We start from the raw sequence: 18,463 nt of genomic DNA, 5'->3' as shown, positions 1-18,463 counted from the left end.
CAGAGGGAAGATTTACAGCCCCATGCACCTACACCTTGTAGCTCCATGTCTACTAAGTATGTCTACTCTGATGAGGATGGTCATATTGAATGACTTTGTATAAACTGTTGCTTTGCAGATATTGGACCACTGATTTTATACTTTTCAGCACTTCGCTTATTCACCTTCATTTCGCAATAGGTGAGCCGACTCAATGCTCGTATACTTTAGCCAAAGAATTGTTTGGGTATTGCTTTTGTACAAGTTAATAATTGGAAAATATATTTTTCAGATTTGGATGACTTGCAATATTTGAAGACCTTGCTACTACTTGTATGCATTGGACTACTTTGTTAGGAAAGCAGGTATTTCAATGATTCACCTTTCTCTTGGTGGTAGACTAGTAACTTAGCTTTACCCTATTTTCCTTTCCCTGATATTCTTATTTTAAGCTTATGTTTTCTCTCCTATGGCATACTTTATTGATGAGTGCCAATGTTAAATATATGAATCTTATTTTTAATTTGATAGAACTATGTTCCTCTTGAAATTCCACTTTGTTTATATTTACACATGGTGATATGGTCAGTGTGACCTGGGTGACAGTTTTTGGTCATATCTGATCCTGGGGTAGCTATTAGGTTTTGTGCATTTGTAGCCCTGATGAAGACTGCTGATGTTAATGTGCATGGTTGAACCTGGGACGTCGATCATGTTCTCAGGGTATATTACATTTTACATTTCATAAAAAGAATCTTAATAGTGCTGCAGACTAATAGCAGGAATGTTAATGATATTTCACAAGTTCATCACTAAGTATGTACTGTAGTTTGAGAAGTGGCCGAGTCAGCCAAGATAGCTGACCCTTCTCCCTGAGGCTCAGGCTGGCAGCCCATGCAAACAAAATTAATCCTATCCCCTCTCATCCATAAGCCACACAATGGGCAGCAGCTGAGTCCTGATGGTGCAGAGCCGGCTCTGGTGCGACCAAATCCCCAGCACATGAGGTAACAGTGCGCCTGAAGCACCCCTCGGAGGATCCCCGCAAATGCTGCACAAAATGGCGGGCCCACTGCATAACGGCGCGACCTGCCGGGGACCAGAGCGAGAATATAGGTCCTGACAGATGGAGGGTGACAACGACAGCGCAGCAGCCAGAGAAAATTGACGGGAGGTTCCCCTCCCTGCCTGGGGAGCGTCCGAATCTGCGGGAGGAGCGGTGGAGGAGATGCTCTGAGGACCTCCACACCGGGGCTGCATCCACATCAACCCTGATTTGAAGCAGATCCGGGCCCACAGTAAGAGTTCATGGGCCCGGCCTGCAGCGCTCGTGGTGGGGACCGGAGGACGGCCTTGCGGAGGCCGAACGCAGCCGCGGGCGCCCATCTCCTGCGGCAGTCGGGGCTGAGTGATGGGAGTGCCCTTGTCAGCGGGGTAGAACACAGAGTCCCATCCATGCACCCTGAGATGGGAAAGACTGCACAGGGCCAGTCCTGTGGTTCCTGGGCCCCAAGCTGGAGAACAGCACAGTCACATACCCCAGACTTTGCGTGACCCGCGATAAAGAAAGTGGCGGGTGAGTGAGGGAACAGCAAACACCGCACTGCCCACACATCAAACAGACTGGTTTTCTCTTACCATAAAGACCCTGAAGTGGAAGCAGGCAAAGCTCCCGAACTATATGCAGGATACCGTGGCCAGGCCTGGACACACGATGGCCCCCATTCCCCCCCCCACCCCACATTGAATTCTAAGGCACGCAAGGGGGAAAAAGGAAAGGAAGCGACAGACAGGCGGTAAATCGATAGCAGGCCGCCCTCGTGCCCCTATCCCGGGGATTAAAAGGACACAACAACATCTCCTCTCGCTGCACAGAGGTGGGACCCTGAGCAGGTGACCTTTTGACAGCACTACGAGGTGCACTCCACCTCACACTCGGAGCACAGTGGGGCACCTGACGGTAAGGTGCCTCTTAATTGTGGACTGGTCACAGAGCACCTCCACAGGACTGAGCCACCACTAAATCACTGCAGCCCCGGCAGGACCCTGTGCTACCTCTCGGGCGCGGGCAATTCGTACCCGCGTAGAGGAAACTTCTCAGGTCACCCAGGTCACTATTGCCTGCCCGCCCCGCACTGGGATCACGAGGGGAGACTGACCTTGCCGACCCGGAAAGAGTTGGATGCTTCTAGGTAGGTGTACTAGCACTGCAGCTATCCACAGAATACAAGCTTAGAGTCGAACAACATCAGCCGCCGGTCGCTGCGGGAGGGGCGCGAAGACCCCCATCATGGGTCACCAATGCGCGGTGGGGACAACACACACTTCAGAACAGAGAGCAACACCCCCGACACCTGTAGTGACTAGATCACAAGAGGAACCCACTAGCGAAGACTCCATGTCCAGAAAACTAGACCAGGTCCTTGCTGCCATAGAACACTCTAGAGTGGCGATGGAAAACAAATTTGACGTCCTGGCAACTGATCTCAACATTCTCCGAGACGATCACAGGAAACTGACGGACAAAGTAACACAGAGTGAAAAGACGATGCAGGCAGTGGAACCACAAGTGCAGCAGTACCACCACGATATGAAAGAACTGCAATCCTGCATTAAGACTCTGGAACACAAAACAGACGATTTGGAGGGACGTTCCCGGCGGAGCAATATCAGAGTCATGAATCATCCAGAGGGGGTAGAGGGGGCCAATCAAATACATCACAGCCTGGATCGCAACATTCATGCCCGCTAATGATTTGACCCCTATTTCTCTATCGAAAGGGCGCACTGAGTCCCAGCACGCAGACCTAAACCGGGCCTACCACCTCGACCATTCCTGTTGAAACTACTACATTACCAAGACAGGGACATCATTCTCCTTGCAGCTGGACAACACGGACAACTGCAAGTAGAAGATAAACAGGTGATGCTGTTCCCGGACTATTCTCGAGCTGTACAACAACAAAGGGCCACCTTCCTGGCGAATAAGCACACCCTGCGTCAAAAGAAAGTACAATACGCCCTCCTATTCCCTGCCAGGCTCAAAATCATTAACGAAGGCGCCGCGCACTTCTTCATGGACCCAAAAGACACAGACACCTGCGTGAAACAGCACATATCTCGCCCTACGAATGCCACAGACACACAAAATGGACAACCATCCAGACGGTCAGGAAGGCGATTCCGAAGAGTCACCCTCACGCAACTCAGTGTGTGGTCCAGCCCGGCTGTGACCGGCTCTCAGGACCTCACGCAAATCATCACAGGAGTGCAGAAAAAGCATTACAAGAAGTGGCTGCCCTGGACCCCGCGGAGCAGGGGTCGGACGTGGAAAGAGGCCCACACCTGTTCAGCTCGGAAGACTAGGGCAGTGATGTACCCACATCTCGAGAAAGCTCAATGACGCCTCCAATAGTGACCCCCCAAACGGCCGACACATTGATATAATGGACTAATAGAGGCCCAAGGCGCAAAGTGAGAGTGGAACGGCCCGAACCGAATCATACGCAGGCGGGACAACATCCAATCACGGTGATGCGGCGTTGCGGTCATCAGGACTTACTGCAACGATTGTAACAATGAGCAATATTCCAGCCCGGCTCAAGCAACCAAGAACAGATGTGGCACAAGTGGGCACATTCCCGATGTCTCTTATGAATGAGCGGCCGTGCCGGCAGAGGTGGGGGAGATGAAAAGCAACTACCCCACAACAAAGAACTAAAGACTACATATGACAACCAGTTTGGACATATTGCCCCGAGCAGTAGGTCCCCCAAGCTGGGAATGTTCCCCAGAGTTTCAGTTTGTCACCCTTTGTATCTTAATCTCCCAGGTATCCTCAGGAGTGAGGAGCAGAGAAAGGACAATGCAGACTTTTCAGAGCGGGTGGGCGGCGGATGGTTGGGTAGGTTTGCTGGGTAAAGGAGACAGTATACATAGAGAAGAATACTGAATATTCTCATGATCCATGACACAAAGTCCCTAACACAGACATAAAACTCGTCACACTAAATGTCAGGGGGATGCAAACGGCCAATAAGCAGTACTCTATTTACACTTACAGGAGACACACTTGACAGAAAAGGAAGTAGCTCGCCTTCGTAAAAAATGGTGGGGCATTGTCTGTGCCACAACGTACTCTGCCTTTGCCAGAGGTGCACAGGGGTGCCATTCAAGGAGCAAACACGACTAATAGACAAAGAGGGGCGATATGTATTAATGACAGGACTATTGGAGGGTCAACCACTACTCATAGGGTGTATATACGCTCCCAATGTAGAACAAGATCAATATTGGGACAAACTTACAAGCGTATTGGCTCACCACGCAGAGGTCCCATGGCTCCTGGGAAGGGATTATAATTGTGTACTAGATGTACACCTAGACAGGTCGCATCCCCCACCAGTACACTCGCCTGTACACAAACAAACTGACGCTTCCGGAAATGGGTAGATCACTGGACGTTGGTGGACACCTGGAGAGTACAGAACCCAGATGCCAGGCTTTACTCCTTTCACTTCATCCCCCGTGTTAGACTCAATAGGTTTCTGTGCTGCACAGTACTCCTGCCCAAGGTGCAACACGCCAACTACTTGGGCAGGATAGTGTCGGATCATGACGCACACATAGGGACCCTTAGAGGGAGACCACCCCACCCCCCAGTTCCAACATGGAAATTACTCCAAGAATGCCTCACAGATCAGGCATTCTGCCAAATTTATCCAGGAACACTTTCTGCGGAATGCTGGCACAGCTTCCTCCAGAGCAATAGAGTGGGACACATATAAGATCAGCGCCAGGGGACATAGTATCCAACAGGTGGTGGGGTACGGAGAACACTGAAAAGTGCATTATACAGAGCAGAGACGAAATTGGCAGAAATGTCCCAAAATGTAGACCAGGGGAAAGCCACACTGGCGCAGCTTTCAGCAGCTAAACTCTCTCACACGGAGACGCTGCGAGACCTACGCAAATACAACTACCGCGCATATGCAACTAGGGCACATCGGGAAGGTAATAGAACGGGAGCCTTATTGACTAGGTTAACCAAACAAGACACAGCGACACATCCCATCACAGAACTCACAGACAAGAATGGGCATCTCAAACACTCCCAAATCGATATATTACACATATTCCATGACTATTACACAGAAGCCTACCGCGCCCCAACGACGTTGACACCGCGAGAGCTGAAGCAGTTTATGGGCCCATGACCGAAATCTCCCCAGAGGACAGGAAAGAATTAGACGGAAAGACCACACCCTCCGACAAAGCATGCAATTGGGTCGTTGGCGAGGAGGAAGGCGCCAGGAATGGACGGGTTCCCACTCTAGTATTATAGCACGTTTGCGGCCCAGCTAGTGCCCCAGCTGGCCTCTACCTACCAAGATGCACTAATCAGAGGTACACTTCCGGATTCGCTCCGCGAATCGATGCTGGTGATATTCCCGAAACCTCACAGAGACGCTGCACTACCGGCCTCTTACAGACCAATAACACTCCTAAACACGGACTGCAAGATTCTGGGGAAGCTGCTGGCCGATCGCTACAGTCAAATCCTCCCAGCTTTGGTACATCCTGACCAATGTGGCTTCGTACCACGACGCAACACCTCACACCTCACATAACTTGCGTAGGCTGTTTCATATTCAGGACAGAGTAAAAGACCGATTTCCATGAGCGGCATGCTTGATCTTAGATCTAGAAAAAGCGGTCAATACCCTGACTTGGCCCCATCGGTTCGCAGTCCTCTGGAAAATAAACATCGGCCCCACACGCATATACGCAGCTCCTGTCCAGGGTAAGAGTCGGCAAACTCATATCAGCCCCATTCCCGTGGAGAGAGGAACTAGACAGGGGTGCCCCCTTTCCCCCTCCTCTTCGCTCTGGCGGTAGAGCCTTTGGCCATAAGATTACGACGGGAGGGGGAAACGTGGGGAATCCCGGTAGCGGATACAATACACTGCATATCATTATACGCAGATGACCTTTTGATTTATATTCGGGACGTTACGTGTGATCTTACCCTGATATGGGCAGCATTGGAAGAATTTGGGGAGACCTCAGGTCTCAGAGTCAACTGGGAAAAATCAACGATTTTCCCACTCGGCCCCCATTCGGCGCCTCAGGACATCGTGATAGGCACTCAGACATTGACGTAGAGAGAAGCGGCCCCTAGATATCTGGGAGTGCGACTATATCATTCCCCGGAGGACCTCTAGGAGGGTAACCATCGCAAATCGCTGGCGGGCCTACGATCAGCGGTGGGCTTCTGGAAAACACTACCTCTGGCGCCCATCGGGCGTGTAGCCATAGCAAAAATGATAATGGTCCCCAGAATGTTATATTACTTCACGAATCTCCCAGTGGTCCCACCACGATCCTTCTTCGGGATACAGATGCGCTGCTCACATCACTGATCTGGGGAGATGGCCGTCATAGAGTAGCACTACGCACATTATATCTGCACATGACTTGCGGAGGTTTGGGAGCCCCGTCCTTTGAGTCCTATTTCCTCGCGGCGCAACTTCAGTGGTTATCTCACTGGACAGCAGAGAGGCACATAGGAGAAATCACCGAGACTGGCAGGCTACCCTTTCCCGCTATCTGGAGAATGTTACTGCCGGGCACCAATCCGGCCTGCACACATCCGTTGCAGGATTCCATAGCCCGCAAATGCATGATGCAAGTGCACCGAATTTCGAAGGGGCGACCGCTGTACTCTCCATTGCTTCCCCTAGTGGGATTCCCCCGAAATGAAGAATATTATACCGCGAGAGCCCTGCAGGTATGGACCGATCATGATGTGACAGAGGTGGAAGCTATGTTCCACGTAGAGCAACTGAAGACATATGCTCAGATGGTCGAATGGTATGACCTCCAGCAGGGGCAATTTCTAATGCATCGGCAACTCTTAGACAGCGCTCGCCAATGTTGGGACCTACGGGATGGGGAACACCCGACACATCCAGTGCTACACATGATACTACGAATGGGAGCAGTTAGACGCTTAATAACGTGGCACTACAAGGCAATTCGGGAACTGACTAACGTGTCCCTGGACAGACTGCAACAGTCATGGAAAACTATGTGGGTCGAGCATACAATGATAAAGAGTGAAACCAGGCCTTGGAATATCCTAAAAAGCGTTTCCAGAAATACACGATTCAAAAACATACAGTTTAATATCCTACACCGCACGTATCTCACGCTGCATAAACTACACCATTAGAATTCAGATACACGATTCACATGCCCCAGTTGTCAGGCGAACTTTAGGCACATGTTCTGGGATTGCCCCTCCATACAACAGTATTGGGACAGGGTACATCACACACTTCAAACAACGGTAAACCTTCTGCACATAACCACATGGGAGGCATGCGCCCGAGGGGTCTTCTGGAAAAAGACGTCCGAAAAATTGATATGGCGATTCGCGTCACTAGCCATCCTCCTGGCGAAAAGAAACATAGCCATGCACTGGAGAGCCCCTACAGGACCACCGGAGGCAGTTTGTGTAGGGGTGATAAACAAATGGGGGCAGCGGAGGGGGAGACCTTCAGAGAAGATGAAGTGAAAGGAACAGGCAAATACTCAATATCTATGGCATGGGCGCAGTTATTAATCCAATTCAAACAAGAGACGGCAGCAGGGGAGACACCTGAGACGACACAGCCCCCGCACTGCGACCCTTTTCAGCCCCCCAGGTCACAAGCCCCAATACCGGCCAAGTGATACCCAGGCGGGAGGATAGAATAGGATAGGTAGATGATACCACTGACACTGTTGTCTATCCCCGTGCCCCCCCCCCCGAGATACCCACGACTCACTACTCAGACTAGTAGCCAGCTCACGCACCACCCGTCACAACCACTCGTCCTCGCCCGCCACTTGTGCTCCCCCTCTGCACCCTTTCTGGGAGACATTTCTTCCCAGTGTTTACAGTTAAGTTTCTATCGGCGGTTTGGAAGCTGACTTATTCATAGAGTACCAATGATCAGACACATAGCAGGGGATAGCACAGACAGACAGAGAGGAGGATGCTACACCAGTCCTCATCACCATGTAGCGCAAGGGACAGACACAACAGGATATGTCATCACATAATGGGACGAACCAGTAATAGATCTATGGGCGATGATATGTAACCGTACTTGGAGGATTAGAACCTAAATGTAAATGTTGTTCTGTAACTATTGCTGATGTTCAACAATTGCATAAGAAATGGTTAAACTGTGATCAGTCTGAAGTCCCACATGGGAATCTGTAATGTAAAACCCTAATAAAAAGATTTAAACAAAATTAAAAGTATGTACTGTAGTTTAACCAGTCTGTAATGGATTCTTAAAATTAGCAGCAAATTCACGTTCACTCTTTTCTTTTTTTTTTAAACATGAATTTACATTTCCCATACTGCAAACCGTAATTGGACTACATTTCCCTTCGGAGAATTCATTATCAGTTGAATTAGAAGGTTTGGAAGTAAGGACTTATGTGGTCCTTCAAGATAGAAAATCGAATCAGCAAAATGAAAGTGTCCTCTCTTTAAAATCATTGCTTTGCTATATTGTAAAAAATAAAATAAAAGGGGTAGTACTTCTCGTCTGGCTAAGATGGTATTCTCCTAACAGAAGGTATTCCCCCAACTACAGCACTTAAATTCCAACATTTTGTCTCATAACTTACAAATGGAATACAGAAAATTCACTACTTTACGACCCGCCCTATGTATCTTATATCAGGCCTCACCTATAATGGTAATTTCCATTTGAATTTACAATAAGTATATAGTTCCTGAATTATAATAAAAGCACCATTAGTATTTACCTTTTTAGAATCGAGTATAAGCTTGGCACGAAGTTCCATTAGCCGGTGATAGTCTTCCTTTACTTGGGCCACAAGAGTCTGCATGTTTGCTTGTATTTCTAGATTGCAAAGACATTTAACAAGATACACATTACTATTATTGTATTTATTTATTTATAAAGTTTTATGGGTGTCAGATTCCTAGATTTTTATTGTCCTGAAATAGGTCAGCTTCAAATATGCAAGAATCATCCCCTGTGTACTCACATCCAAACTCCCTCCAATCACATTTGAATGCAGCATTATGTTGCGTATGGGATAAGCAATATATGCCAAACACAAAAAACTGATGTAATAGGTACATGGGTGGTCTATCACACACAGTTAACCTGCCTCCCTTAGCAGCCTCTCCTCTCAGAACTTTTACAACAGCTCAAGGATATATATGTCCACTGATATGCAGATGAAGGGTGGTGTCATGAGTGGAGAGGACAAAAAACAATGAACTATAAAAGTGACTGAATGCATGCCCAACTAAAAAGATCCTAGTATGTCATTACATTACATCAAAAGAACATATCGAATGAGAGGACACCTGATTTTGAAGTCATTAGTGCCAAAGATCATATGTGCAAATATGAGTCTAACAACAATTTCCCATAATAGAAAGTAATTCCTGATGCTTATAAATAGTTACCACGGCACTATCTGGGAACTCTTGATCTAGGAGTCCCTTAGTGCTTCGAGTCCCCAGCAGATGAATCTTAAGCCCTACAGGATGTGCAGCCGAAAAACTTATATTCCATTATGTCTTAAACACTTTGCATTATACATCAAGTCAAACTCTTAAAAACAGAATTTACACAACTATTCACATAAAATAAGAATCAACATTGCATATTATGTAAATAAATGTAAAGAACATCAACACTTGAAATTGTCTCTGGAAAATTAAGGCACATGATTTTACTTTTAAAAACATTATTTTGGAGTACTTCTTTTAAAAAGTTTAGTTTTTCTCTTTGAAGGGTAGCCACTGACAAGACAACTAAACATTGTTATTTGTTAATTAACCCAAAATAATACAAAAGGTCAACGCTGCAAACTAGAATTCTTTTAATGCAACAAGTTATGTGAATAGAAGATGAAAACAACATTCACAGTAGTAAGACGGTGTGAGAATTAGGTGTCAAAAAAGGAAAAAAGGATATATATCAATATATATATCCATCCAAATACTCGATTTGCTCCTTGCTGCCCCCTGTAACCCGTTGATAGGGGGTGCAATTCACCAGTGGAGCCCACTGGCAACATTAATTATATCTTGTAGACCAAGTAGTCGCACACTCAGGATCTCTTGCAATACTGTAACTGGCAATAAATCTATGGTATTGCAAGAGATCCTGAGTGTGCGACTAGTGTATGTGTGTGTGTATATATATATATATATATATATATATATGAAACAAAACTCGTTCCAGCACAAGCCTGTGCCACCAATTATTCAAATCAATCGGCCAGAAAGAACGAAGAGCTGAACCCAACTTCAGTGCTAACAACAGGGTGCTTTATTCAAGTATGTTGCTGAGCCTGTCCGCCATTACAAGTTTCGACTGTTCCTACAGTCTTGATCACATGGCAAGGTCACATTACCTGGCATTGGATTTAAATAATCAACACAAAGGGCGGACTTACATTATCACGCCTCCTTCTAAAGTTCATTGGGCTTTTTCACATGAAACAAACGAAAGACTATAAATAAATAGCCAAAAGTCTGTACATTTAAAGAAACAATTAAACTCATAGTGAGTATTTACATTTGCGCAAAAGTAACAAATTGTGCAAAGTATCACATATATACATATTTACAATAAATAAATACATCTATTGTGTTTACTAAAAACTTGTCATTGAAGTTAATAGAAAAAATCTCACAATGTTTCCAATAGAAAAAGCTCAAAAGAGAATGCATATACCCCACAGTGGGGTTATTTTAAAGTGCTTGGTGCTAATTCACAATACGTGAATTTTGTTGGATTTATGAAACACTAGAATCCAATGCAAAAGGTAAAGAGCAGCAATCACAACATAGTGCAAATAATTTGATAAGGTGTAAGTGCTATTTTTCAGTGCAAAATTCAAATAATTAAAAACATTCATAGTAATCCCAAAAACATATTCAATACACAAAAACTGTAGTAGGAGCCCCTACTAAAGCAAGAAAAGAAAATCCTGAGGTTGAAATGTATACCATGTAAAAGAATAAACCCGAAACCAATATATTATAGGACCTGGATCAATGGAGAGCAATTTGTCATAATTGATGTAAACAATTCATTAATGAGTCCCAATGGTCCCATAAGTATTATATATTTGTAATTTATAGTTTCTGTTTATAAGAATGTTATTATAAACGGGTATCTAAATCATAAGCAGGTATACAGATCCTCGCTGGCGTTGAGCCCTGCTGGAGTGCGACTGTCTAATTCAAGAATGTAACGCGTCTCCAGGACCCTAAGAAGTGCATCTCTATTTCCACCCCTTTTCAGCGGCAATACACTATCTATGACATAGTATGTTAAATGTCTAGGGTCACTATCGTGAGTGCTCTCAAAGTGGCGAGCTACGGGATAGGATTGGTCCCTCGTATTGATTGCTCTTATGTGCTGCAATATCCGCCTGTGAGCCGTCAGGCGGGTACTACCCACATACCGCAGCTCACAGGGGCACTGCAGCACATAAACAGCGAACTCTGTCTTGCAGGTAAGCTGTTTAGTGATTAGCTGAGGTTCAGTTTTGAAAGGAGTCATGTATTGTTTCTTACTGCAACCATATTTACAAGCCTTACAGACCGAACATTTTTTAAAACCTTTGCTTAATGCCATAAAGGTCTTAGATGATGGTTGCTCTAAATGATTTTTAACCAGTCTGTCGGCCATTGAAATAGATTTTCTAAAAGAAAATTCGGGTTTTCTGCCAACTAGTTCCCCAATAACCGGATCCCCGGTTACCAGGTTCCAATTGTGGCTGAAAATCTTGCGAATTTCCTTGTGTTGTTTATTGTAAGAAATTATGACTCTGGATGACTCTGATTTATTCTGAGTGCAGGAAACATCTGTTTTAGGTCTAGGAACTAATACCTGTGCTCTCGTCATGTTGTTGGAGCGAGTTATGGCCTTTTCCACTGTCTTCAAAGAATAACCCCTAGCCAGGAAGCGAGATTTACTAGCCTCCTGGGCTTTCAGACACTCATCATCTGTACTACAAATTCTTCTAATACGCAACATCTCCCCAAAAGGGATGCTGTGAATTAGGGGGGGGGGGGGATGTTTGCTTGCCGCATAAAGAACAGTGTTGCCGGCAGTCGGCTTTCTATATAACCTAGTTGCTATTGTGTCAGACTTGATATATATCTCCAAATCTAGGAAATATATTGATGATGCATTTATATTTGAAGTAAATTCTAGATTTAAATCATTCTTGTTTATTTGATTAACAAACAACTCTGCCTCTAATTGAGACCCTTGCCAAATTAAAAATAGGTCATCAATATAGCGAAGGTATAAGGGAACATGTTTTTCCATCGTGATGCGCTGTTTACCCAGAGGACCTGTTCCTCCCACCAACCCATGTGCAAGCACGCCAGGCTGGGGGAGAAACAGGCCCCCATCGCTACTCCGTGTACCTGTTGGTAGACTTGGTTGTTGAACAAGAAATAATTTTGTTCCAACACATTCTAATCATGGAAATGAGCATATTGTTATATGCAGAAAAATTAATCAAACGGTTATTAAGAAAATATTTCACCGCCGCTATACCATCATGATGTCTAATTGATGTGTATAAAGATGAAACATCTAGCGTCATTAATATGCACCCTGATTGCCACGATATATCTTGAAGTTTCCTTATAAAGTCTGAAGAGTCCTGCACATAGGAATTCAAAGTTTTTACATAATCCTGCAAAAAGTAGTCTATATAGGATGACATGTGTTCAGTTGATCTATTCATTGCAGAAATTATTGGACGTCCTGGTGGATTTTCAATTTGTTTGTGTATCTTTGGAAGTAAGTAAAACGTAGGAATAACTGGAAACTCCTTTTTCAAATATCCAAATTCCTCTTTAGTTATCAAGTTGGAACTCCTCCATATAGTCAATTTGGCATTCTGATCCTGCCATGCCAGTTTTATTGCTTCCAAGTTTCTCTTTTTGTAGCAGGATTGATCATTTAGTTGCAATTCAGCCTCCTCTATATACATTTGTCTCGGCCAGAGAACCACGTTTCCGCCTTTATCCGCTTGGCGGACTATGATGGTGCTGTCTGCTTCCAGTTTTTTATTAGTGTATAGTAACTTTGGTTCATTTTACTTATCACCATATGTTTTTTATTTGTGGTTATATAGAGTTTTTTGAGATCTTTTATGACCAAATCCTGATACACGTCTATATTATCATGGGTAGCAATAGGAAGAAATATTGATTTTGGTTTGAAGGGGGTCACACATGTTGCGATATCAATTCTTGAAGTGACAAGAGGAATTTGCCCCGATGTCCCCCCCTTCCTCTTGTAAAGCCCATATTTCTTCAAAGTCTGTACGGTCATCAACATTAAGGAGGATTGGACTATTTGGTTCAGTTACAATTGTCTTCTTTGCTGGTTTTTGTTGAAAGAATTTTTTAAGTTTTAACTTCCTAACAAATCTGAAAGCATCCATTCTAGTGTCTGCATAATTAAAATTGCACGGAGGGCAATATGTCAAACCGAGGCTCAAGATCTTTTTGTCATTATCCAAAAGTTTACATGAGGTTAGATTCACTACTGCGTTGGTACTGACCCCTGCTTCTTCGTGGTCTTCTTGTTCCAACGCTTTTCTGTTCTTGCGGCTGTTTTTTGTTTTCGGGTTTTCCAGGCCCTGCACTTGCGCCTTTTGTTGCGCTTCCTGTTGTTCCTTGTGCGTTTGGCCCGCCAGCTGGAAATCGGGGTCTCAAAGTCTCTCGGCGGTCTTGGCACATCACACTGACTTCTTGTGCCAGTGTTAGTTTGGTAAACCCCAAATCTTTGTTGATCATGCCCTCATTTTCGGATTCACTGCCCAGTGAGCTCGCAACTGATGAAGAGGGAACACTTACAATACTGTCCGGCTGTGTGTTGCGTGTTTTTCTGGCCCTGGTTTTGACATTTTCATAACGTTTTGCATACGTGAAAATTTGGCCATTGAGATAGTCCAAGCGATCACGCTCAAATTTAAAAGCTTTTCGTTTTTTGATCACTTCTTTTTTTTTGACTCTAAACTCCATTTCCGCCCTCATTTTATCAGGATCTCTTGCAATACTGTAACTGGCAATAAATCTATGGTATTGCAAGAGATCCTGAGTGTGCGACTAGTGTATGTGTGTGTGTGTGTATATATATATATATATATATATATATATATATATATATATATATATATATATATACACACACATATATATATTCCTTTGATCAATGTAGCCGTTGTTTAGGTCATCAAAATATGGTCTGTGCAAAAAATGTGTTCCATGGAGATATATATATATATATATATAATATATATATATAACCTAAATCAAGATTGTATTGATACAATTATGTGAATATATATATTTTTACAGAACCCAATGTTAATATAAAAATATTACTTTAACTTGCCTGGGAAGGTGGGGGGCGGGGTTGTTTAGGTGTATGGGGCAGCGAGTGTGGTTGAGCACTGAGCAAGATGGTTTCTAGTGCGGTTCTTGCACTTCTGCCAGGGGAGTGTGGCTGAGCAAGATGGCTGCACTTCGCGTACAGTATCCCCTTCAATCCTGTCAAATATACGCTAATCCAGTGCCATCATAGAAGTAAATGATGCCTTGGATGCCCTAATGACTCCCAAAATAACATCTAGAAGTGGGCTACTAGAGCTTTGGAGGCCAGCACACAGCCTACTTACATGGCAGCCTCAACATGATGGAGGAATCCAGTACGGCTGACTGCACCTGCAGGATCCTGAATTGAGAGCCTGTGGGGGAAAAGAGTGCATGGTGCACCCTGGCTCCCCATGGTAATTCTTAGACAAATGTTGGCACAGCTGGCTCGCGGACTAAAGTAGAGGGCTCCAACGTACAGAGGGGATAATTGCAGCCCCAGGGAAGTAGAGAGCCTGTGCCTGAATATTCCACTCTGGCCTCCTCCTGGGGGACACGAACACTGGCGAGAGCCCCAAGCCCCGCAGAAAGGCAAATGAGGAGTGGGGGAGCGGCCACAATAGAGAACCTGCGGCCTACAACCCCCGTTTGTGAAAGGAGACAAGGGGCAGAGTTGAGTCCAGCGAAGCATTGATTCCCACACTTGGATGAAGTGCACACTAACCTGTGTACTGCAGGGGGTGGGTGGGAGGGGTGCAGCTTGAGGGGGTTGAGACAGTCAGCTGACTAAGGGGCTTCTACCTGACTGCAGGAGCGATACAGCCCTTCTCCCTTCCAGCCACTTGCCATTCTGCTGATTTTCCCTGCTGCCCACTCTGGATGCGCGGGTGTGTAGAGGCGGTAATTGTGGCAGAAGCTCTGGGGAGGGCCCTGTGTGGGCATGAACTGCACTGCGCTCCTCCCTTTGGTGCAAACAGTGTGCCCCACAGCTTAGTGCTCCATCATGGGTAGAGACCAGCCACACAAAAGGGCTAAGCAAAATAAACTGGAAAAATATACTTTCGTTAAAAAAGCCTCTGCAGGGGCAGAAGATATGAGGCAACGGGCCAAGCAGATAACCACTATAGAGCCCAGGTGGATCAAGTAGAATTCACTTTAATGGATCTGATGCACACAGTAAAAGACACAACATCCACCTTAGAATCTAAAATTGCTGTGTCTGTTGAGATATTCCTTATGCTCTCAGATTGTCATTAAGTGACTGACAGGGTGAGGTCGGTGGAAATGACTGTTGCAAAGTTGAATGCTGAATAACAGCTCTTAAATCAACGCTATCCATGACTATAAAGGACACAGCTGTCCAGCAGGCCCGTATTGAGGATGTAGAGGGCCACCTACATCAAAATACCCTACACCTGGTGGGGTGCCTAAGAATGCAGAGGCCTCCAGTGTCAACCTATCTGTGAAAGAGCTTATAACGAATCATCTTAAACCAGAGGGGCTCTCCAGATTCTTTTCAGAGGAGCACACACACAGGGATCCGGTCCCTCCTCTTCGGCCAGGACAGCAACCTCGGTTAATAGCCAGTATATTCAACTACTGGGATAGAGAAGCCATACTACAGGCGGCCAGACGCCAGGAGGATTTGAAATCCAAAGCACCACAATACACAGCTTACCGGACATTACCTGGACCATACAAAATCAACAACGGTCCTTTGATGAAGATGAGTGCTGTTTACGAGAGCATGAGATTAAATAAATGATGCTGTTCCCAGCCAAATTGTGTGTCATCGCTGATGAGACAGCATGGAACATTCTGACATCGGAGAATGCTTGGAACTGGCTGAATGGGTGGAGTCCAGCATGGCATGGATAGCAGTGGTGTCCTATGAATGGTAGTTGTTGGCAGCAACCATGGAAAACTGTGCCAGACAAGGTAGACCCTGCCCTGGACTCAGACACAATTGTTGCCTGATGACACTTGCACCTAAAACTCAGATTACCCTATGGATCATGGAAGAATAGAAGAGTCCTGCGCAGGAGAGACTGAGGCTAAGTGACAACTGTGATTCATGGTGGGGGTCTGTCTAACATGATGTCCACTAGCCAAACACCCATAAATGGGGACCTGGGTAAGGTAATTACAGTGTATATGTACTGATGGATACTGCAGAAACTGATAACGTTCATGGGTGGTGTCGATTTGCGACAAATACTAGCTTACTTTGCAACATTTATTATTATTATTATTATTATTATTATTAACGAATTTTGTACCGCGCACGGTTACCCAGAGGCATCCCAGCGCTTATAGAGAATCAGAGCAAGCTGCCTATGTGAAGCAGAAAAGATGTAGAATTATTCTGGAAATAGATAAGTTTTCAAATGTTTCCTGAACCTGAGCAGGTTTGGTTCAGAGCGTAGTGAGAGTGGGAGGGAGTTCCAGGCGTGTGCAGTATGGATCGAAAAGCTCCTGCCACCTGAACGGGCTCTCCTAATTCTCTTTATCTGAAGGAGGTGTTTATTATCGGAGCGTAAGGCTCTGGTGGGCTTATAGGGCCGAATCATGTCCTTCAGAATAGCAGGTCCTTTCCCCTGAATGCTCTTGTGAGCAATACAGAGGGCCTTGAAGGTCACTCTCTCTTTGACCGGGAGCCAATGGAGTGCCTTTAGAGCGGGCCTGGCTGATTGCTTGGCCGGAACGTTCTGCAGCAGCCTGGCTGCCGCGTTCTGCACTTGTTGCAGGATTTTGAACGTTGATTCCGGTGCTCCGAGAAAGAGTGCATTACTGTAGTCCAGGCGTGAGATGATTAGACCCTGGACTAACAGCTTCCGGGAGAGTTCAGGTAAGAGGGGGAGAACCTTACGGGCCGAACGGAGCAGTCCATAACACACGCCAGCGATCTTCTTGGCGTGTGTCCTAAAGGACAGATCAGGCTCCAGCCAGACCCCCAGGCTCTTAATCTCCTTCTTTGGGTCAGGCGGAGTGCCCATACAGTTGGGCCAGCTGCTCGGCGAGAGGGCAAAACTTGAGTGGCCCAAGATCATCAGCTCAGTTTTTGAGCCGTTCAATTTGAGCGATGACCTGGTCATCCAGTCAAACACCTCTCTTAGGCATGAATGGAGCGTTTGAGGCTGTTTCTCCAGCTGTGTCAGACTGAGGTAATATAAATTTTGTGATCGATTGTGTCCCCTATCTTAGACCCCAACGACTCCGTGTACACGCTACAAGTACATGTATGATCCCTCCACTTCAAGCTATGAAGACGCAAATACATTTGCGTCCAACGTTAACATGTCCTCTTTCAGATCCACCATGAATGGATCAAATAGTCCGTTCCTAAATATGCCATGCCAACGTCTTTATGTAGTGTACTTTACACGTTTTTCAGCTCTGGCGAAGTAGGCCCTGAATTCTGCCATCGAGTCTTTTCCTGCCCTCTGACTCTGAATCTCAAACCTGGGCCTGCATCTGTACCCGTGACCTCTGCTTTACTCCCTGTGCGGCTAAAGGTGCTTGGTTCAGCCTGTTGCCTGCCAAGACTGTATTCAACCTTCGAATTATCTGCTCCACTCCTCGAAAATACATTCCTGTCTAGTAGTTTCACGTCAACATCCTTCCAGCTGCAGAGTAAAGGGCTCGGCCTCACTGTCTCTGTGCAAGTAATTCATGGCTCTGTTTCCATGGTAGGCCCATGCCCTCCCTCGCCCCCTCGCATCTCATGCAGACACGTAGACGCTCATACACGCACTCGCAGTCAGTATAGAATAGCCTCTTGTCCGAGAGACCTTTTCCTTCCAGATAATACAGTTCCTTAAACATGAGATATTAGATACGATTTGGGATTAGGTTGATCTGACATCCAGACTTCTGTCTCCACATGTAGAGCTAAATGTCAAGTCCCCCTTCACCCCTCAAGTTACACGTACATTACACGTCATACTGCTGCGCACGCATCTCTGCCATGTATTTCTGCTGACACTGCCGGATTCACTCGTGGATCCGCCTACTTGTGACATCATG

At 45.7% G+C, this 18,463-nt stretch overlaps 1 protein-coding gene across 3 annotated transcripts in view; it reads right to left on the bottom strand.

Moving 5' to 3' along the window:
* The window catches only part of AKAP9 (A-kinase anchoring protein 9), a 1,796,561-nt gene that overhangs the window by 1,018,660 nt on the left and 759,438 nt on the right, over nt 1-18,463 (bottom strand). For all 3 annotated transcript variants that reach the window (XM_086941844.1, XM_086941845.1, XM_086941846.1), the window contains one exon: nt 8,809-8,906. In XM_086941844.1, coding sequence (XP_086797970.1) covers nt 8,809-8,906 — 98 coding nt within the window. The remainder of the gene's footprint in view (nt 1-8,808; nt 8,907-18,463) is intronic.

This window comes from Lissotriton vulgaris, chromosome 10 (assembly GCF_964263255.1).
Source record: "Lissotriton vulgaris chromosome 10, aLisVul1.2, whole genome shotgun sequence".
NCBI classification, from domain to species: Eukaryota; Metazoa; Chordata; class Amphibia; order Caudata; family Salamandridae; genus Lissotriton; species Lissotriton vulgaris.
The sequence above is the reverse complement of the archived record's forward strand: the minus strand, read 5'-3'. Positions and strand labels throughout refer to the sequence as shown.